Here is a 22,591-nt window from a genome sequence, read left to right on the forward strand (position 1 = left end):
TGGTTACAGTTTAAGTAATGGAGTTACATGCTGATAGTTCACAGTTTTGTTTACCTGTGTCAAATTTTATTTATTTGTAACAAACAGTTGCTCTTTTTAAGTTTGGAAATGTGGTCAGTGTATTCTATTAACCCGAAAACATCAGGTATGGAAACTGGGAACTTTGCATACTTTGATTAAATCTTAACTTTTGAGATGACTCCAGATGTAGTGGGGCTCCAGAATCAGGGCATCAAATGAGGTGTAACAAATGAACTGTTTAGTAGTAGTAGAGTGGTACAGGTAGGTTTAATTGAGGCTTTGAAGAGGGCATTAGACGGTTATTTAAATAGACACAAAATGCAGAATTATGGTGTTAAGACAGGGGTCATTTTTCTCATTTTGAGAATTGAGAGATTCAATGGGCTGAATGGGCTTCTTCAGCCCTGTAATAATTCTGTGAATCTGCAAGGCAAATGTTGGGTAAAACCCATCAGGGAACAGTGACCACAGGGCCCTGTCTGCCTGGGTCAAGACGGCAATAAAGCTTGTGATGTTTGGTCATATTTCTGGTCAGGAGCTTATGACATGGAAACATCTCTTCCCTATTGGTTATGGAATGGACAATGTTTGCTGGTAGTGTCACAAAAATTATACTAGTAATTTGTTTTAATAACTACTGTCTCTAGACACTTGAGGCTTTATTAAAAATAAGTAGTCTCACTGTTATTGAGGATGTTGTTAGAAGAACTTAACAGTATAAATTATGAAGGCAGAGAAGTTGATTAGCTTCTCGCCCTCACCATTTTCTCTTCATATTGTCAGGGAAGGTAGTGGTGAGTCTGAAGATTTGAACATGAAGGAAATGAGACTTTCCGATGGGAATTGGGCTAAATAGAGTTATAGCCTAGGTTTACGCAAGTAAATGTTTCTAACCATCATTTGTTCCCACAGCCTCTCATAGTTTGTGTTTCCTCATCTTTTTTAGACTTCTTGCATTACACAGAAAGCTTTCTGCATTAAAACAAAAGGCTGAGGCATATTTGCAACCAGAATATGCACTGTCCACTTCATTGCAGTACACCCACAACAGACTGAAGCAAAAGTATATTCAAAATGAACCTACAACAAATGTTAGAAAACTACCTGCGACACTGGAAGTAAGTCAAAACAAGCATTAGAATAACAAAGCTACTTCTTAACATGTTGTTAATATCATAAAGTTATATTACCTGTGAAATTGATAATACTGGTGATAATGCTGTATAAATGACCATGATTATCATTTCCAAGAGAGGTAGCAAAATCACTCTACTGGTGAAGCATACTGCTTTGTCTTAAAAAAAACTACATGTGCCCATTTAGTATTTAACCATGTTAATACAGATACATTTGACTATTTTCTATCCAGATTAAGCCATGAAGGCAAGCTACCACTGTAGAATAGCTGGGACTACTGAGAGAACAACAGTCTCCACTTAGACTGTTGGCACCATGAGCATGAGAAGATATACACAAGCTGCAGCACTGATTAGGAATGTGGTCAGACAGATAATTGAAAACTTATTTTGTGAGGAGCTTTTTGAAAGCAGAAGATGTTATCTACATAGATTTTAGTAAGACTTTCAACAACACCCCTCATGGTAGATTCATGCAGAAGGTTAAGATGCATAGTATCCATGGTGACTTGGCCATTTGGATTCAGAATTGGCTTGCCCATAGAAGGTAGAGGATAGTGGTAAAAGGATGTTTTTCTGCTGGACTAGTGGTGTTCCACAGGGACCCGTACTGGGAGCTCTGCTGTTTGTGATTTATGTAAATGACTTGGATGAAAACGTAGATGGGTAGGTTAGTAAGTTTGCAGGCAGTGGTGGAGCTGTAGATAATGTAGAAGGTTGTCGAAGGATACAGCGGATATAGATCAGATGCAGATATGAGTGGAGAAATGGCAAGTGGAGTTTAATGTAAGAAAGTGCGCGGTGCTGCAGTTTGCAAGATCAAATGTTAAGGGAAAGTATACAGTTAATGACAGGATCCTGAAGAGCACTGATGTACAGAGGGATCTTGGAGGATCCAAGTCCATAGCTCCCTGAAAGTGGCCATTCAAGTAGATAGGGTGGTAAAGAAGGCATATAGCATGCTTGCCTTTACTGGTTGTGGCAATAAGTTCAAGTGTAGGGAAGTCATGTTGCAATTTTATAGAACTTTGAAAGGCCACACTTAGTGCATTCAATTCTGGTTGCCAGATTACAGGAAGGATTTGGAGGGGGGTACAGAAGAGGTTTACCAGGATTTTGCCTGGTTTAGAGGGTATGAGCTATAAAACAGAGGCTAGACAAACTAGGGTTGTCTCGTGGGAGCGGTGGAGGTTGAGGGGAGACTTGATAGAAGTATATAAAATTAAGAGAGGCATGGATAGGGTTTACAGTCAAAATCTTCTTCCCAGAGTTGAAATGTCAAATACTAGAGGGCATGCATTTAAGGCAAGTGGGGAAAAGTTCAAAGGAGATGTGCCAGGCAAGTTTTTTTTACGCAGAGAGTGGCAGATGCTTGGAATATGCTGCCAGGGGTTACAGTAGAGGGACATACAATAGGGGTGTTTAAGGGGCTTTTATATAAGCATATGAATATGCAAGGATTAGTTTAATTTGGTGTCATGTTTGGCACAGCATTGTGGGAGAAAAGGCGTGTTCCTGTGCCGTACTGTTCAACATTCTATAAACATTTGTTTCCTTTACAGGGGATTCTAACTCGTCACTTTCAAAGATATAGCTTTAAACTGCTTAAATAACTGTTCACGTCCTGGTGGTTCAATTCTTTCCCCTGAAACTATAGTGTAGAGGATTGCAAATTTTACACTCCAGCACTTACTTGTGGATGCAATTCCAGCTCTTATGCAGACAGCAAGCTTCATTAAGCTGACATTGACCCTGGATTTCTTTGAAGTGCAATACTTTTCAGCTGTCAGGTAAATGTCAGATTCTTTTACCCCACTCTTGGCTGCATTGAATTATTAACAGCTCTCAGGACTTTGTCGAACCTCCCATTGCTCTAGACTGCTCCCAAGGACTTTTCTAATCCCTAACCCCAATGCTTTACTGCACCTGCTGACTTTCAGGACTTCTTCAACCCCTAACTGCCTGGAGATTCCCACAGCAGCACCTTTTTGGAACAGAGTTTCTTGCCTTGCTATGGAACACTCCCAGTCCCATGGGCTCACCTTGCATGCCTTTTCCTCATCCTGGCGTCTCCTTTTCACATCCCACCAGTCTGCAAGCATACCTGTGTTTGCAGTTGCTGTTAAAGGCAAAACCAGAATGGTTGGCTGAGTACACCTGGCCTGTCCCACATTGTGTATTTGTCAGAGTTCCCACAACGTGGCAGGAACTGTCGTCCTCAGCCTAAAGGTGTATTTGAAAATTTGGATCACAGGTGCCTCAGGCAGTGCATAGATGTTCTGATGCTGTAATTTCTGATCCAGCACATGGCAGAGATCAGGCCTCGAATCCCAGAAGAATGGAGCTTCTTGATATATTGCAAAGCTAAGGTAGGAGATCCCATTCCTATATAGTCTGCTGGTGTCAGTCCTCCTCCAGCCAAGTGCAGCCTGTTACCGCCTTTCTCGTTGCCTCCACCACTCACTTGCATGACTTAGCCTTAGACTGACCAAACCCAAATATCCACCTTCCAAAACTGTTGGAAAAGAATTCTGTGACTGATTGCAGGATCTTGCAAGAATTATGTTCCCAGTTCAACTCAGCAAAAAATTACAGCAATGAATTTTTGGTCAAGACTCAGCCAATCCATTTCTATATTGGGAAATAAGTCAATTTTTAGGCACAGGACCCTCATTTTAGCATTTAAATTAATGCATACACCAGTAACCACCAAAAAAGATCTTAAGAACAATGCAGCAACAGCTGACAAGTTAAGTGCAGTCAACAAATGTTGGGTTGCATCCATTTTACTGTACCTACTTCATACCCAAGATACAACTGCGGCAATTGGAAAATATAGAAATATAAAACCTAGAAATGAATCAAGAAACAATCAAAATTGAAACATTTACAGGTTCATTTTATTATTTTAGAATGTTATCCGTTGAAACAAAAAGGTATTTTTCAAAACAAACACAGGCTAAGATTTTATTTTCAATCATATCACTTTGACTCGTGTTTAGAAAAATAAGGCCCTAGCATCTCCCAGTACATTACACACATACAAAATAGGAGCAGAAATAGAGCATTCAGCCACTTAAGCCTGCTCCACCATTCAGTACGATTGTAGCTCATTTTTTGTGTTTCAAATTCCACATCCCCATCTACTCCCAATAACACATGAATTTTCTACCTAACAAGAATCTATTCACCTTTATCTTAAAAATATTCTTGGAACCTTCCTCTGCCTTCTGAGCCACCGAGTTCCAAAGTAGCACAGTCATCTAAGAGAAAAACATTCTCCTCGTTTCTGTCCTTAAAGGGGCAACCCCTAACTTTAAAGCAGTGTTCTTAAGTTTTGAACTGACCCACAAGAGAAACATCCTTTCCTGTCCACATTATCAAGACTTTTCAGGATCTTGTACACTACAATCAAGTAACCCACCCTCACTCTTCTAAACTCCAGTGGAAACAAGCACAACCCATCCAACCTATCTTAATAAGACAACATACTCATTCCAGGTATCAATTTTATAGTTTTTTTCTGAACCATTTTCAATACATTTGACTTTCCTTAAATGTGGAGACCAAAGTTGCACACAGTGTATGTGCTCTTACCAATTTCCTATATAACAGAAGCATAATAACTTTTCTGTTCAATTCCTCTCATAATAAAGGATAGTGTCTCATTAGCGTTCTTAATGACATATTGTACCTTCAACTTTTTTGTGACTCATGCACCAGAACACTTAAATCCTTCTGAACCTTTGAATTCTGCAGTCATTCTCCATCTAAGTAATACTGTTTTCTTTTTATTCTTCTTACCAAAGTGAACAACTTCACATTTTCCAACAATATACTCAATTCATTGGGCTCTTGTGTCACAGTAGTTGTATCCTTACCTTTTAGCCAGGAGGTGGGGGTTTAAATCCTGCCTGGTCCAGGAGGTGTGTAATGCAACATACCTTTTATTAACTGGTACATATGGGACCAGGAATGTGCCAGATGATCAAATATGTTAGTAGGTCCACATAATCAATGTAAAAAAAAAAGCACAAACTAAGTATCTGAAATGTTATGCAGGGGGTATATACATCATTGTTATACTTTATTTACAGCATAAATCATAAATAATAATTCAACTTTGCCTTACATAAAACATACCAGTAGAGAATCTTCTCACTCACACCTACAATTGACTACTCAGGCATCATGGAGAATAATGCAGTAATAGAGTAAACGTCTGGTTTTTCGGATATATAGTTTTTGCTCGTTTATTGAGAGTGCTGGCTCATAAGGTGTCAGTTAAAACAAAGTTTGCTAAAACATCTCTGATCAGGCTGCATGTAAAATTTCAATACGCAATCTTTCAGATTTCTGCCCACTCAATCAACCTTGTCTTCTTCACAACATACTTTCCTACTTAAAAACAGAAAGAACTGTGGATGCTGTATTCAGGAACAGTACTGAAGAAGGGTCACTGGACCTGAAATATTAACTCTGATTTCTTTTCACTGATGCTGCCAGATCAGCTGAGATTTTCGAGCAACTTCTGTTTCTCTTCATACTTGCCCACTTGTTTTGCTTCATTTGTGATTTAGCCACCATGCTTTTGCTCCCCTCATCTAAGTCATGGAAACTAATGAAGAGTCACCGGACTTGAAACGTTAACTCTGTTTTCTTCCTGCAAATGGTGCTACACTTGCTAAGTTTTGCCAACAATTTCTGTTTTTGTTTCAGCTCTCCAGGATATGCAGTGGTTTTATTACATTGGATAGTAAACATTCTGCACAAGTTGACAACTTTTAAATGTTTCCATCTATTTTATAGGATATGGTTTTGCAGTTATGCAAAGAAATAAAAGAATTGTTTGTTCCTGCATCAGAAACGAAGACTGAGACAGAGGTACAGTCACCAAAAAAAAGTTATTTGTTATGAGGAATTATTTCAGGAATTCATTTTCAGATTTGGCAGTGTTTCTCTGCTTCAAAGAAAATGGTAGCTTTACTAACAGCTTCCATGAGAACCATTATCCATTGAGAATGCTGAGCCATATTAGAGTAAAAAGTTCCCTTCCTGCTGTATCCTCCAATTCGACTGTATGAATTGAAGTCATCAACATTGCCAGAAGGGGTTCTATAGTTAGCTCCAAACATATAAGTCCTCAGAAATATCTCATCTTAGGGACTAGTCTAGTAAACCAACTGCTGCTAATAAAAGTATATCCTTTCTAAATTATGGAGGCCAAAATTACGTACAGAGTTCTGGGTGTGGTCTCTCCCATTCTCAGCCCATTGTTCAGATAGTGATGGTTCGACTTTAACAGGATTTCTTCTCCCTGTTTCTCTAGGATGAATCTTGCATTGTCCATTCAGAAAAACATTATCCTGTTCACTCAAATCCTTCCACCATAATCAATTGGATTTCCCATTGCAAGGTTCCTTCTGGTGATTCCATGGTCTTCAACTCCTCACTGTCCTTTTTTCCTTAAATAGGTTTTCTATCACCTGGCATTGTGTCTAGGTGGTAAAATTTTAATCTTTTTAAAGGTTTTGACCTGAGTTTTTGTTCCTTTGGCAGCCAGGATACATGGGCATGCCTCTGTGTAGATTCTCTATAAGATCACATTGCTTTTTTAGGATGTAGAACGAGCTCTTCCATTGTCCCTTGCAGAATACCTTTAAATCTGTCTCCTCTGCCATCTTCATTTCGGCTGCCTTGGCCAGTTAGGAGGATCCTCTGACACCATCTGAAGGAATGTCACAGACATCTGAAGGTGAACCCTGCAGGAGATATCACTGAACCTGTGGAGATACTCTGTGTAAAGTCAGAAATCAGCATGTGAAGGAATGTTGAAGGGATCTGGATGAGAAGTAGAGGTCCCACAGCAATAAAGAACAGTAGGAGGGAGAAATTTGAACAGAGCTGAAGGTAACGATGGAATGCAACAAGAATTGGAACAAAACACTGACCAAAGGAAAGTTGTGGAGCAATGCACAGTTTGTCCAAGAGACTTTATGTCATACCTTCTCTTACCTTGCTACATTGTTGATTGACAACAGGCTTCACTACTGGAACACTTCCCCAACAACAGGGTCCATATCTTTCCACTGCATGCTGCCAGGCCAATAGTTTCACTGTCAGGAACACACATCATGTTTTGTACAGGTTACTCTCTACTCTGCCTTTAACTGACTTGCATCCCTCCATAAGCTTACATCTTAGAAGTTTTCTTTCCAGATTGAAAATCACAAGTCTCTCGAGTGATATGTCACACCTTGTCACTTGTGGGGTGGGGACGGTGCAGATTTTCACCATATAAATGGGAACAATCGTGTGTATAGTTTTCTGTCTGGGGGTAATGGGGATATGATTGAGTTGGACATGCTGCCTCTGGAGCCACATTACAGCTGGCCACAGAAGTGGGTGAAGCTGCTTTGAAGGTCCACTTCAATCATCTGAGACTATTGCTCATTTTATGAAAGGCAGTGGGACTTCTAGTCTTTGGACCTCACCTTCCATGTTACTTCCATCCTTTCCATGCCATGCCTCCTGATATCCCAATGCCACCTCTACAGCCATTCAACCAAGGTCCACCATGGATGGACCTCTAGATCTGAAAACGCAATTGTTATTTGTTAAATCTATTCAAAAGTTTTAAATTGTCCAACATCTATTATAAATACCAGACACCACATCAAAGACAAATAATTATTTCATTAGGATAACAAGGTATAGAGCTGGATGAACACAGCGGGCCAAGCAGCATCAGAGGAGCAGGACGGCTGATGTTTTGGACCTAGACCCTTCTTCAGAAATGGGGAAGGGGAAGGGAGTTCTGAGTAAATAGGGAGAGAGGGGAAGGTGGATTGAAGATGCATAGAGGAGAAGATAGGTGGAAAGGAGACAGACCAGTCGAAGAGGCGGGGATGGAGCCTGTAAAGATGAGTGTAGGTGGGAAGGTAGGGAGGAGATAGGTCAGTCCAGAGAGGACGGACAGGTCAAGGGGGCGGGATGAAGTTAGTAAGTAGGAGATGGGGGTGGGGTTTGAGGTGGGAGGAGGGGATAGATGGGAGGAAGGACAGGTTGGGGGGGGGGGGGTGGGCGGGGATGTGCTGGGCCGGTTTTGGGATGCAGTAGTGGGAGGGGAGATTGTGAAGCTTGTGAAATTCACATTGATACCATAGGCCTGCAGGTTTTCTCAAGCAGAATATGAGTTGATGTTCCTGCAACCTTTGGGTAGCACTGTTGTGGCACTGCAGGAGGGCCAGGATGGACATGCCATCTGTGGAATGGGAGGGGGAGTTGTTTAGTGCAAATTGAGGGTAGGTGTTCTGCAAAGCGGTCACCAAGCCTCCACTTGGTTTGCCCAATGTAGAGGAGGCCACAATGGGAACAGCGGATGCAGTATAGCACATTAGCAGATATGCAGGTGAACATCTGCTTGATGTGGAAAGTCTTCTTGGGGCCTGGGTTGGGAGTAAGGGGGGTGGTGTAGGAGCAAGTGTAGCATTTCCTACAATTGCAGGGAAAAGTACCGGGTGGGTGGGGCTGGAGGGATGTGTGGAGTGGACAAGGGAGTCACGGAGAGACTGGTCCCTCCGGAAAGCAGATAAGGGTGGGGAGGGAAAAATGTCTTTGGTGGTAGGGTCGGATTGTAGACGGCGGAAGTGTCGGACGTTGATGTGTTGGATACAGAGGTTAATGGGATGGTACATGAGGACGAGGTGAATTCTGTTTTGGTTTTTATTGCATGGAGGGGGTGTGAGGGATGAGTTGCAGGAAGTGCAGGAGACATAGTTGAGGGCGTTCTGGACCACTGTGGGGCTGGGGAGAGTTGTGGTCCTTGAAAAACGAGGACATCTGAGCTGTATGGGAGTGGAATGCCTCATCCTGGGAGCAGATGCTGCAGAGGCAAAGGAATTAGGAATAGGGGACAGCATTTTTGCAGGAAGGTGGGTGGGAGTTGGTGGGCTTGAAATGGATATTAGTTTCTAGGTGGTTGCCCAAGATGGAGACAGAGAGGTCTAGAAGGAGAGAAAGGTATTAGAGATAGTCCAGGTGAACTTAAGGTGGAAGGTGTTGGTGAAGTGGATGAACTGTTCAAGGTCTTCCTGGGAGCACGAGGCGGCGCCGATGCAGTCATCAATGTAACGGAGGAAGAGGTGGGGTTTAGGTCCAGTGTAGGTACGGAAGAGGGATTGTTTCACGTATCCTACAAAGAGGCAGCTTGGGTCCATACGGGTACCCATGGCCACCCCCTTTGTCTGTAGGAAGTGGGAGGAATTGAAAGAGAAGTTGTTGAGGGTGAGGATGAGTTTGGCTAAGCAGATGAGGTGTCAGTGGAGGGGGACTGGTCAGGCCTGTGGGACAGGAAGAAGCGAAGGGCCTTTAGGCCATCTGTATGGGGAATGCAGGTGTATTGGGACTGGACGTCCATGGTAAAGATGAGGTGTTGGGGACCAGGGAATTGGAAGTTCTGGATGGTCCCTTTTAATACTTTTGAAGGTCCCTGGTGTCAGGCCATCTCCATGAAAATCTAATCTTGAAGGTCTGATCCAGATTTATCCGGAAAGCCGGCCAACATCAGCAAAGACCTACCCTACAACCTCTTCCATCAAGCAGAAGATGCAGATGCCTGAACATATTTATGAGCAGGTTCAAGAACAGCTTCTTTCTGGCCGTTATCAGACTGTTGAATGGACTTGAGCCTCAAATGATGTAACCTGCAATGTAACCTGTACGCCTCTAAGTCTTTTTGATCTGTACATCCTTTGCTTGCAGTGATCTGCTTATACCACTCAAACAAAGCTTTTCACTGTATTTCAGCACATATGACAATAAAATCAATCATGTCAAGAGTAATTACAAAGGAACAAGGGCAGAACTGGCAACAGTGAACTAGGAAAATAATTTAGTAGCAAAGATTTGGTTGATGAACAATGGCAGATGTTTAAGAAGATAACAAAGATATATCTCAGTGAGAAAGAAAGATTGTTTGGAAAGTGATAAGCCAACTATGGTTAACCAGAGAAGCATCAAATTGAAAGAAAAAAAAATTTATGGTGGCAACCAGAGGAATTGGAAAATTTCAGAAACAAACAAAAGACGTCCAAAAGCAAAGAGGCATAAATTAAGCTTTTAGAATAAACTTGCAAGTAATATCCAGAGGGACAGAAACAAATAGATCCAAAACCCCTTGAGTTGATAGGATGTGTCCTAGCATACCAAAAGAAGTAAAAATCGAAAGGACTGCGGCTGCTGTAAAACAGGAACAAAAACAGAAGTTGCTAGAAAAGGTCAGCGAAGCTGAAAGTATCTGTGAAGAAAAATCAGAGTTGATATTTCAGGTCCATTAACCCTTCCTCAGAACTGGTTCAGCTCAGTTCTGAGGAAGGGTCACCAGACCTGAAATGTCAACTCTTGATTTTTCTTCAAAGAAGCTGCCAGACCTACTCAGCTTTTCTAGCAACTTCTATTGAAAGAAGTGGCTAGAGAGATAGCTAGAAAGATTTCACTGGTAGTAATTTTCCAGGAATGCTTATATTCTAGAAAAGTACCAGAGGAGCAGCATATTGGCTCAGTGGTTAGCATCGCTGCCTCACAGCACCGGGGAACCAGATTCAATTCCACCCTTAGGCGACTATCTGTGTGGAATTTGCGCATTCTCCCTCTGTCTATGTCGGTTTTCTCTGGGTGCTCCAGCTTCCTCCCACAGATTAGGTGGGTTGACCATCCCTAAATTGCCTATAATGTCCAGGGATATGCAGGCTTAGGTGGATTAGCCAGGGGAAATGCGGGGTGACAGGTTTAGGGTGAACTGGGTGGGATGCTATTGGGAAGGTTGGTATCTTATCAATGGACCAAATAGCCTACTTTCAAACTGTAGGGGATTGTATGATTGGAAAACTGCTGATGTAACAACTTTATTCAAAAAGGGAAGGAGACAAAACAAATAACTATAGGGCAGTCAGCTTAACGTCGATTATTGGGGAAAATGTTACAGTCTATTATAAAGGATGCAATAGCAAAGCATTTAGAATCACATAATATAAGCAAGCAGAATCAGCATGGCTTCATGAAAGGGAAATCATGCCTGACAAACATATTACAGTTCTTTGAGGAGGTAACAGGATAGATTAAAGAGAACCAATAGATCTAATATATTTGAATTTCCAGGAGATGTTTGACAAGAGCCCACGGTGTTGAGAGTAGTATATTAGCACTGATTGGCTACCGAACTGAAGACAGAGTTGGGATAAGGGAGGCATTTTCAGGATGGCAGCCTGTAAGTTGTGGAGTGCCACAAGAATCAATTCTGGGGCCATAATTATTTACAATATGTATTTAATGACTTGGATATGGAAAGTGAATGTACTATAGCTAAGTTTGTGGATGACATAAAAATAAGTGGTGAGGATGGCACAGAGTCTGCAGAGGGATGTAGATAAATGTAAAGTATCTACAGTCCTACCAGACCATGGGGCTGTGCAGGGTTTAATGTAAGGGTCACAATGCCTCAGAAAAGGGGGCGAATGAGAAGGTGAATACTTCACGGCAAAGTCAGCAAGCATAGGAATTCAGCCTATGTTGTTGGTATCTGCATCACAGATATCACAAACCAGGCATTCAACCAACTGAGCCAATCAACTTCCGAGGAATATCGTCAGGATGGGCAAGAGGAGAAAATCTTGGCAAACAGAATGAAAATGGGAGCTTGTAATACAGTCTGACTGAAAGAATACAGTAGCCGAATATTATTTAAATTGAGAAAAACTGCAGAAAACTGTAGCATAGAAATGTTGAGGAGTGTTCATGTATGAATCTCAAAAAGCTAGTTTACAAATTTAGTAGGCATTTGGAAAGGCAAAACCACTTTGGCCTTTATTTCAAATGGATTGGAGTACAATAAAACCACACAAGACCACATCCTGAACAGTTTTAAGTCCCTTATGTCAGAAAGATTTACTGACATTGCAGATTTTGCCAGGGCATAGTGAGCTGTGGACGAAAGTGCAGCTAAATGGGATTACTGTAATTTGGTATTTGTCAGCCAGCACAGGCATAGTGGGCGAAAGGGCCTGTTTCTATGCTGTATTACTCTACAATCTGGGCACCATACATTAGGAAAGATACACTGACCTTGGAGTGAGTACGACATAGGTGTATAAGAATGTCACCTGGTCTTCAGGGATTAAGTTATGAGTACAGATTATATACATTGAGTCTGTTTTCTCTAGAATTTAGAAGGTGAAGGGGTGATCTGATGGAAGTCTTCATGATATTAACAGGAAAAGACAGGGTAGATAAAGATAAAGTATTACTATTGATTGGGGATTGTCTGAGAATTGGGCCAGACCATTTCAGGAGAGGTTGGGGAACACTTCTACACAAAAAGTGGACTCTCTTCCACAAAAAGCAGTGGATGCTTGTTCAGAGGTTAATTTTAAATGTGAGATACGGCCCAAAGGCAGGTATGTGGAGTTAAGTCACAGATCTCATTCGTGGTTTGAGAGGCTGAATAGCCTATTCCTATTCCTAATCCAAAGAAGGTTCAGGTTTAGAAGAATAAGAAACAATTTTTTTGAAAACATTCTCCCAGACCTTCTGGGTAGAATCAAACAGGTTGTTACCCTTGTGGGATAGTCTTGGACCAGAAAACATAATCTCAGCGAAAAGGATCACCATGTTAGGAGTGAGATGAGAAGGAATTTCCTCTGTCAGAGAGTAATGAATCACTTTGCTGCAGAGGGCTATGGAGACCAGGTCTCAAGAATATTCAATGCTGGGATAGACAGACTTTTAATTGGTAAGGGAATTAAGGGTTATGGGAGAAAAGGAGGAAAGTGGTATTGTGGATTATCAGATATGGCAGAGCAGATTTGATGTTGAAGGGTGATGAGCTGAATGACCTACTTCAGCTCTTATCTCTTCTGGTCTTAACACTTACACTTCTACTTCATTTATAATGATGTTTTCAATTCCATTTGTGATATATTCAGTATTACTACAACGAACAAAATCAGGGTAAAATTAATATGCCTCAAGCAAAATTGTTTCTTCCCCCAGATGAAGGATGGATATATAGGATAAAGCTACAGCTCGTAAACATAATAATGTATCAGTAGAATGACCTGGAAGTGCAGTGAGTTCAGGAATGGATTATGATGCATAATACCTTATACTATAGAGTGGATTTAATAGTGTATAATTTTTCTTGGCTAGGATTTCACATTCTCTGCCTAGAATGCAACCATTTATTGTGTAGGATATGGAATTAGACATGCCCTACAGTTAATGTTTGATTTACCTTTAAGGAGGAATTGGGGTACATTTAATCATAAAATAAATAAATTAGAATAATATCTAAGAATGGTTTGGTGTGTAAAATTAATTTCTTGAAAAAGTGTTCTGATGTGGCAACCCGAAATAAGTAGCACAGGTCAACACACTGTAGTGTTTACACAATACTTTACAATATTGAACAGATCATATTTTACTACAAGTAGGAAGACTGAGCGGAGTATTTTTATTCACTTTCTTCTGTCCTCTGTCCTATCTCAATAGCAAGGCAACTATTATGTTGGCAACAGCCATGCACCATGCTCCGTCAATGTCTTACCGAATAACTGCCATTAAGTTTTACAAAGGAATCTTTTTGCTGTCCTTCCTATAATCTTATAACACAGGAGGTTTACCAGGATGCTGCCTGGACTGGAGGGCTTATCTTATGAAGAGAGGTTGACTGAGCTCGGTCTCTTTTCATTGGAGAAAAGAAGGAGGAGAGGGGACCTAATTGAGGTATACAAGATAATGAGAGGCATAGATAGAGTTGATAGCCAGAGACTATTTCCCAGGGCAGAAATGGCTAGCACGAGGGGTCATAGTTTCAAGCTGGTTGGTGGAAAGTATAGAGGGGATGTCAGAGGCAGGTTCTTTACGCAGAGAGTTGTGAGAGCATGGAATGCGTTGCCAGCAGCAGTTGTGGAAGCAAGGTCATTGGGGTCATTTAAGAGGCTGCTGGACATGTATATGGTCACAGAAATTTGAGGGTGCATACATGAGGATCCATGGTCGGCACAACATTGTGGGCTGAAGGGCCTGTTCTGTGCTGTACTGTTCTATGTTCTATGTTCTAAACATATTGCAGAAATTTATAATAGTATCTAACTATTTTGTACATTGTCTTAATTTCATTTATTTTCATAATAGGTTCCATTTGACCTCTCCTATGATACCCTGGAGCAGCTGGAACACATATTCAATCCTGCAATTGGCTACACATTGAAGTATGGGAGTCTGTTCAAGTGGTTAATTTCTTTCTTGGAATTTGAGTAAATTCCTGTACCTTTACAATGTTTACACAATTTGGTACACGTAGTTGATGACAATGTATTTAAATTAGTTTGTTTTAATCTTCCTTTTACATTTTTTCCTAACATGCATACAAATATTTCTCTCAACAATTAACTCAAAGACACAATTGAGTACTTCGTTAGTAGATATAACAAATAATTTTAAATTAATTCCAGGAACATTTTTTTTGGAAAGCAACTGTTAAGTTTTAAGCTGCTGAATAACACTTAGTAAAGCTTATTTTCTAAATTTACACCCGCATTTTACTTCTCAGACCATGTAAAACCATTTATTTCATTCCTACAAATTGAACCTGGACAGTATTTGCTTTGTATCAACATCCAATTATTATATTGGTTCATTTTTTTCAGTTAATTAAAAGATTTGCATTATACCTACTGCCTGGACTTTCATAACTTATAGTTACATCAGACTGTTTATTTCTTGACAGATTATCAGCCAAAAGTGTTTTTATGGACCCCAACCCTCTTTTAGATCTTTCACACCCAGAGTGTTTTGAGTAGTATAAGTGGTTAATTAGCTATTATGCTGATGGTCAGTAGCTGATGTTATCTGTAGTATCTGGAACCCAAGAAAGATTCTGATGAAATCCTGTCTTGTGATTATTGTAAATGGCCAATAAATGTTTATTATGTCTGCTCTCACTCAGAGATATAGAATGCACTCAAAGATATCCTGTCAAATTCTTAATATCCTGCAGCAACTGTTGCAAAATGTATCAGTGCTCTAAAAGGTGAAAAGCCATCAGCTGAAAAGAACACTCACAAGAAACTATTCTAACAGAAAACAGAATTCTTATTGGAGTTCAGCCATCGCCGAACATAGGTGCATGGAAATTCTTTCTTTTTGTTGCTCTATCCTTTGCTCCGTTCATTTGTCCAGGCCTGGAGAAGAATTGCTATGGTTGTTCTCTCCACAAGTTGGCTGTCTTTCCATTCCTATTTCAAACATTTTCAATTATTTGATCAAAAGTGTACATAATACTTTCCTTAAGTGTAACAAATTCTGTTTCTTCAATTTATACAAGTGTTAATTTCATCACTGAAACTGATTTGAACCCCCAAGCTGCCCATGAAAATGTTACACCACTACAAGTTTCTCCAACCATTCCAGTCCAAATATGACAAATTAAAGTTATTTTGTGACAGTATAAGATGAATGATATCACATTGCCTTTAGGCAAAATGAAAATGAGGGGACTGTCTGAGAGACAACTGGTCCAATATCATTCCTTTACATTATGTCTCAAAGTTACAACAACTAACCACCCCCACAACCACACACACACACACACACACACACCCCGTGTGAGCAGATTTGCACTCAGTTCCTGGAGATTTTTCACTATGTTCCTTTAGTAAACACATGGACAATATAGTTCCAACAATCATTATCATACCTAGACACTACCACAAATGAAAACATATATGTCTTCTTTGTCTAACTTATTTTTTATTAGTATTTGTGTTTTGTCTGATCTGCCCCACTTTGTGACTTCATCCGTGTAAACAGCTGACCGGTTGGATCTCTCTCTTGTACCTACTAGCACTGAAATCTCCATCCTCTGAATGTCAGCATATATTGAGTCATCCACTAGAACTTGCTGACCAATTACAGATGTGGTTTTACACACATTTTATAGATACTGAGATTTTACACACAAGGTACATGTTTATGCACTTCATTCACGTGTCTATGTGGTAAAAAACATTTACCTCTATCCAGTGCAATTATACAACATTTCTATTTTATCAAACTTTGGAATGCTGAGATGAGTTCATTAGATATCAAACCTTACAACCTAGCCTCTCAGTTTGTGTTCAATAGTTGTGAGTGGGACTTTGACTTCAGTGAGGTTGCCGAGAATGTTCATTGACCCAGTGACACCAATGAGACCTGGCCCTTCTCTCCTTCATACATGGCTTACTCTGAAACCCTGTTCACAGTCTAGACATTGTCAAGTTCCAGTTCACCCTCAAGGATGAGGGTAAAGCAGTTGATGTGGTGTATACGGATTTCAGTAAAGCGTTTGATAAGGTTCCCCACAGTAGGCTATTGCAGAAAACTCGGAGGCATGGGATTGAGGGTGATTTAGTGGTTTGGATCAGAAGTTGGCTGGCTATAAGAAGACAGAGGGTGGTGTTTCATGAGAAATGTTCATCCTGGAGTTCAGTTACTAGTGGTGTACTGCCAGGATCTGTTTTGGAGCCACTGCTGTTTGTCATTTTTATAAATGACCTGGATAAGGGCATAGAAGGATGGGTTAGTAAATTTGCGGATGACACTTAAGTTGGTGGAGTTGTGGATAGTGCAGAAGGATGTTGCAGGTTACAGAGGGACGTGGATAAGCTGCAGAGCTGGCCTGAGAGGTGGCAAATGGAGTTTAATGCAGAAAAATGTGAAGTGATTGACTTTGGAAGGAGTAACAGGAATACAGAATACTGGTAAGATTCTTGGTAGTGTGGATGAGCAGAGAGATCTCAGTGTCCACGTGCATAGATCCCTGAAAGTTGCCACCCAGGTTGATAGGGTTGTTAAGAAGGCATACGGAGGAAATCCATGCAGACACATGGAAAATGTGCAAACTCCACACAGACAGTCGCCCGAGGCGGGAATCAAACCCGGGTCCCTGGTGCTGTGAGGCTGCAGTGCTAACCACTGAGCCACCATGCTGCCCTAAAGTGGCAGAATCTGAGATAACAAGGTGTAGAGCTGCATGAAAACAGCAGGCCAAGCAGCATCATAGGAGCAGGAGAGCCGACGTTTCAGGCCTAGACCCTTGAAGAAGGGTCTAGACCTGAAACGTCAGCTCTCCTGCTCCTATGATGCTGCTTGGCCTGCTGTTTTCATCCAGCTCTATACCTTGTTATCTCAGATTCTCCAGCATCTGCACTTCCTACTATCTCTCTCACAGGTGGGAGTATTGCCTACTGTAGTTGAAAAGCCAGTGGATTAAAGGAAGTATATTGTGGGATTTTTCCGGACTGTATGATAACATGGTCACAAAGCCACAGACTTTGGAGGAGGAAGGGTAAATCAAAGAATAAAGATAAGGAAGTTGAAGCATATTTGTCAGAGACTATGCTTGATCAAATAGTTGAGAAAAAACAAGAACAGGTGGAGGCTGAAGTGGATATTTTTAGTTCAGAGAAATTAACTAAGTTATGACAGAAAGATGGAAAACTGAAGCAGTTGTGTCAAAACGTGTACACAGAAGAGGTATCTAAATACATCCCAGAATGTTACTATCTTAAAAATGACATCTTGATGAGAAAATGAAGGCCATCACCTTTCAGGTGGATAAGAATTGGGCAGAAGTTCATCAAATTGTATTACTGATGGGTTGTCGAAAGAACATCGGGGGTAGCTCATGAATTTACCAGTAGCAAGAAAACTAAGCCAAAATACGAAAACATTTTTAGTGGCCAGGATTGCCTGGTTTATTTAATTTAACATGTCATACGTGTCAGGTAATTGGAAAACCTCAGGCAGCAATAAAACCAGCATCTTTAATACTCATTCCCGCATTTGCGGAACATTTTGCAAGGGTCTTAGTTGATTGTGTAGGCACCCTACCTAAAAGAAAAAGTGAGAATCACTATTTGTTGACTATAATGGATGTGTCTACTAGATTACCAGAGGGCATTCCATCACGCAGCATCATGACAAAAAGGATCATAGAAGAGTTACACAAATTTTTACTGGATACGACTACCCACAGAGATACAATAAGATTAGGGTCAAATTTTACATCAAAACTATTCAGTGAAGTTATGGATAGCTGAGGAGTAAAACAATTCGAATCCACCATGTAGCATCCAAACTTGCAAGGCGCATTAAAATGGTAGCATCAAACTTGAAAGACCATGTTGAGGACTTATAGTTAAGACTGTCTAGAGGATTGAGATATAGGAATCCAATTTGTACGTTTTGTATTTAGGGCTGCATCAAATGAATCTACCAAATTCAGTACATTTGAATTATTTTTTGGGCATGAGGTGAAAGGACCACTGAAATTAATTAAGAAGAATTAATTTATTACTTCTGAGATAATACGAACTGCAGATGCAGGAGAATCCAAGATAACAAGGTGTGCAGCTGGATGAACACAGCAGGCCAAGCAGCATCTTAGGAGCAGGAAAGCTGACATTTCGGGCCAAGACCCTTCATCAGAAATGGGGATGGGGTGGGGAAGAAGGTTCTAAAATAAATAAATAGAGAGGGGGAGGTGGATCAAAGACGGATAGAGGAGAAGATAGGTAGAGAGGAGACTGACAAGTTAAAGAGGCGGGGATGGAGCCAGTAAAAGTGAGTGTAGGTGGAGAGGTAGTGAGGAGATAGGTTAGTCCAGGGAGGACGGACAGGTCCAGGGGGTGGGATGAGGTTAGTAGGTTGGAGATGGGGGTGTGGTTTGAGGTGGGAGGAAGGTATAGGTGAGAGGAAGAACAGGTTCGGGAAGCGGGGTCAAGCTGGACTAGTTTTGGGATGCAGTAGGGGGACGGGAGATTTTGAAGCTGTGAAATCCACATTGATACCATTTGGCTGCAGGGTTCCCAAACGGAATATGAGTTGCTGTTCCTGCAACCTTCAGGTGGCCTCGTTGTGGCACTGCAGGAGGCCCAGGATAGACATGTAGTCTGAGGAATGGGATCGGAACTTGAAATTCTTTCCGACTGGGAGTTATAGTTGTTTGTTGCGAACCGAGCATAGGTGTTCTGCAAAGCAGTCCCCAAGCTTCCGCTTGGTTTCCCCGATGTACAGGAGGCCACAACGGGTATAGTGGATGCAGTATACCACATTGGCGGATGTGCAGGTGAACATCTGCTTGACGTGGAAAGTCTTCTTGGGGCCTGGGATGGAGATGAGGGCAGAAATGTGGGGGCAGGTGTAGCACTTCCTGCGGTTGCAGAGAAATGTGCCAGGTGTGATGGGGCTGGAGGGGAGTGTGGAGTGGACAAGGGAGTCACGGAGAGAGTGGTCCATCAAGAAAGCAGACAAGGGTGGGGAGGGATAAATGTCCTTGGTGGTGGGGTCAGATTGCAGATGGCAGAAGTGCTGGAGGATGATGTGTTGGATCCGGAGGTTGGTGGGGTGATGTGTGAGGACGAGGGGGGATTCTTTTTTGGTTGTTATTGTGGGGAGGGGATGTGAGGGATGAATTGTGGGAGACATGGTCGAGGGTGTTCTCGACTACTGCGGGGGAGAGGTTTCGGTCCTTGAAAAACAAGGACATCTGAGAAGTACAGGAGTGGAATGCCTCATCCTGGGAGCAGCTGCAGCGGAGGTAAGGAATTTGGTGGGATATTGTAGGTGGAGGGGCTTAGATTAGTTCACAGGTCGGTGCAACGTCGAGGGCCGAAGGGCCTGTTCTGCACTGTACTGTATTGTTCTATGTTCTATGAATTGGTAATAGGGCATGGCATTTTTGTAGGAAGGTGGGTGGGTGGAGGTGCATTCTAGGTCCCCCTCCACCTGGTCACATTTGGACATTGAGCAGATTTTCCGTCGCCTTCGCCTCCACACTTACTTCTTTAACAATGAGCCTAATCCTCCCTCTACTGACCCCTTCTCCCACCTCCATCACCAGCCCTCCTCCTGGACACTACCCCAATGCCTCCTTGACCTCTTCACCTCCAACTGCCGTCAAGACATCAACCACCTCAACCTCTCCAACCCTTTCACCCACTCCAACCTCTCCCCCACAGAACATGCAGCCCTCTGCTCCATCCGCTCCAATCACTCATCATAAAACCCACAGACAAGGGAGACACAGTTGTAGTGTGGCGCACTGACCTCAACATCGATGAGGCCAGGTGCCAACGCTCTGACACCTCCTCCTACCGGCCCCTTGATCATGACCCCACCCCCAACCACCAAACCATCATCTCCCAAACCATGCACAACCTCATCACCTCAGGTGACCTCCCACCCACAGCCTCCAACCTCATTGTTCCCCAACCCCGCACCGCCCGCTTCTATCTTCTTCCCGACAGCCACAAATCTGCCTGCCCTGGTCGATCCATCGTCTCTGCTTGCTCCTGCCCCATCGAACTCATCTCCACCTATCCGGACTCCATTTTCTCCCCCTTAGTCCAGGAACTCCCTACCTATGTCCATGACACCACCCACGCCCTCCACCTCCTCCAGAACTTCCAATACCCCAGTCCCGAAAACCTCATTTTTACTAAGGATGTCTAGTCCGTATACACCTGCATTCCCCATGCAGATGGCCTAAAGGCCCTCTGCTTCTCCTGTCCCGCAGACCTGACCAGTCGCCCTGCACTGACACCCTCATCCGCTCAGCCGAACTCGTCCTCACCCTCAACAACTTCTCTTTCAATTCCTCCCACTTCCTACAAAGGGGGTAGCCATGGATACCCACATGGGCCCAAGCTGCCTCTTTGTAGGATACGTGGAACAATCCCTCTTCCGTACCTACACTGGCCCTAAACACCATCTCTTCCTCCGTTACATTGATGATTGTATCAGTGCCGCCTCGTGCTCTCACAAGGAGCTCAAACAGTTCATCCACTTCACTAATACCTTCCACCCCAACCTTACGTTCACCTGAACTATCTCTAACACCTCCCTCACCTTCCTGGACCTCTCTGTCTCCATCTCGGGCAACCACCTAGTAACTGATATCCATTTCAAGCCCACCGACTCCCACAGCTACCTAGAATGAACCTCTTCCCACAAAAATGCCACCCCCTATTCCCAATTCCTCTGCCTCTGATCCCAGGATGAGGCATTCCACTCCCATACATCTCAGATGTCCTCATTTTTCAAGGACCGAAACCTTCAGCCCACAGTGGCCGAGAATGCCCTCGACCGTGTCTCCCCAATTTCCCGCAACTCATCCCTCACACTCTGTTCCCACAATAACCACCAAAAAAGAATCCCCCTCGTGCTCACATACCACCCCACCAACTTCCGGATCCAACGCATCATCCTCCAACACTTCCGCCATCTGCAATCTGAGCCCACCACCAAAGACATTTTCCCCTCCCCACCCTTGTCTGCTTTCCTGAGGGACCACTCTCTACGTGACTCCCTTGTCCGCTCCACACTCCCCTCCAGCCCCACCACACCCAGCACTTTTCTCTGCAACTGCAGAAAGTTCTACACCTGCCCCCACATTTCTGCCCTCATCCCCATCCCAGGCCCCAAAAAGACTTTCCACATCAGGCAGTGGAGGGATCCCCCGTGGTCATTCCCCTCAACAATAAGTATACCGTTTTGGATACTGTTGGGGGGGACGACTTACCAGGGAAAGCAGTAGGGCACAGGTCTCTGGCACACAGTCTGTCCCTGCTGCTCAGAAGGGAAGGGGGAAGAGGAGCAGAGCAGTAGTCATTGGGGACTCCACAGTTTGGGGGACAGATAGGAGGTAGAGACTCACGGTTGGTGTGTTGCCTCACAGGTGCCAGGGTTCGTGATGTCTCTGATCGTGTTTTTGGGATCCTTAAGGGGGAGGGGGGAGCAACCCCAAGTCGTGGTCCACATAGGCACCAACGACATAGGTAGGAAGAGAGATGGGGATTTAAGGCAGAAATTCAGGGAGCTAGGATGGAAGCTTAGAGCTAGGACGAACAGAGTTGTTGTCTCTGGTTTGTTGCCCGGGCCACATGCTGGTGAGGTGAAGAATAGGGAGAGAGAGGAGTTGAACACATGGCTACAGAGATAATGCAGGAGGGAGGGTTTTGGATTCTTGGATAACTGGGGCTCTTTCTGGGGTTGGTGGGACCTCTACAAGCAGGATGATCTTCACTTGAACCAGAGGGGTACCAATATCCTGGGGGGAAAATTCACTAAGGCTATTCGGGTGGGTTTAAACTAATTCAGCAGGGGGATGGGAACCAAAATTGTAGTTCGAGTGTTAAGAAGGTTGAGAGTAGGGAGGTCTGAAATAAAGTTTCAGTGACGCAAGATGGCACCGGCAAGCAAGAAGTTGGTTTGAAGTGTATCTACTTCAACGCCAGGAGCATCCCAAATAAGGTGGGTGAACGAGCAGCATGGGTTGGTACCTGGGACTTCGATGTTGTGGCCATTTCGGAGACATGGATAGAGCAGGGACA

General features: G+C 42.8%; 1 protein-coding gene and 1 long non-coding RNA gene across 5 annotated transcripts in view; one reads left to right on the top strand and one right to left on the bottom strand.

The window, feature by feature from the left end:
- LOC125463059 (cilia- and flagella-associated protein 54-like) overlaps positions 1 to 15,110 on the top strand; it is a 437,943-nt gene extending 422,833 nt beyond the window's left edge. Inside the window, exons 68-70 of the mRNA XM_048553715.2 lie at positions 968 to 1,139; positions 5,967 to 6,041; positions 14,349 to 15,110. Coding sequence (XP_048409672.2) covers positions 968 to 1,139; positions 5,967 to 6,041; positions 14,349 to 14,474 — 373 coding nt within the window. The 3' untranslated portion in view covers positions 14,475 to 15,110. The remainder of the gene's footprint in view (positions 1 to 967; positions 1,140 to 5,966; positions 6,042 to 14,348) is intronic.
- Positions 1 to 22,591, bottom strand: part of LOC125463061 (uncharacterized) — a 172,379-nt gene that overhangs the window by 134,934 nt on the left and 14,854 nt on the right. The gene's annotated exons all lie outside the window — the stretch shown is intronic.

This window comes from Stegostoma tigrinum, chromosome 25 (genome assembly GCF_030684315.1).
Source record: "Stegostoma tigrinum isolate sSteTig4 chromosome 25, sSteTig4.hap1, whole genome shotgun sequence".
Taxonomy (NCBI): Eukaryota; Metazoa; Chordata; class Chondrichthyes; order Orectolobiformes; family Stegostomatidae; genus Stegostoma; species Stegostoma tigrinum.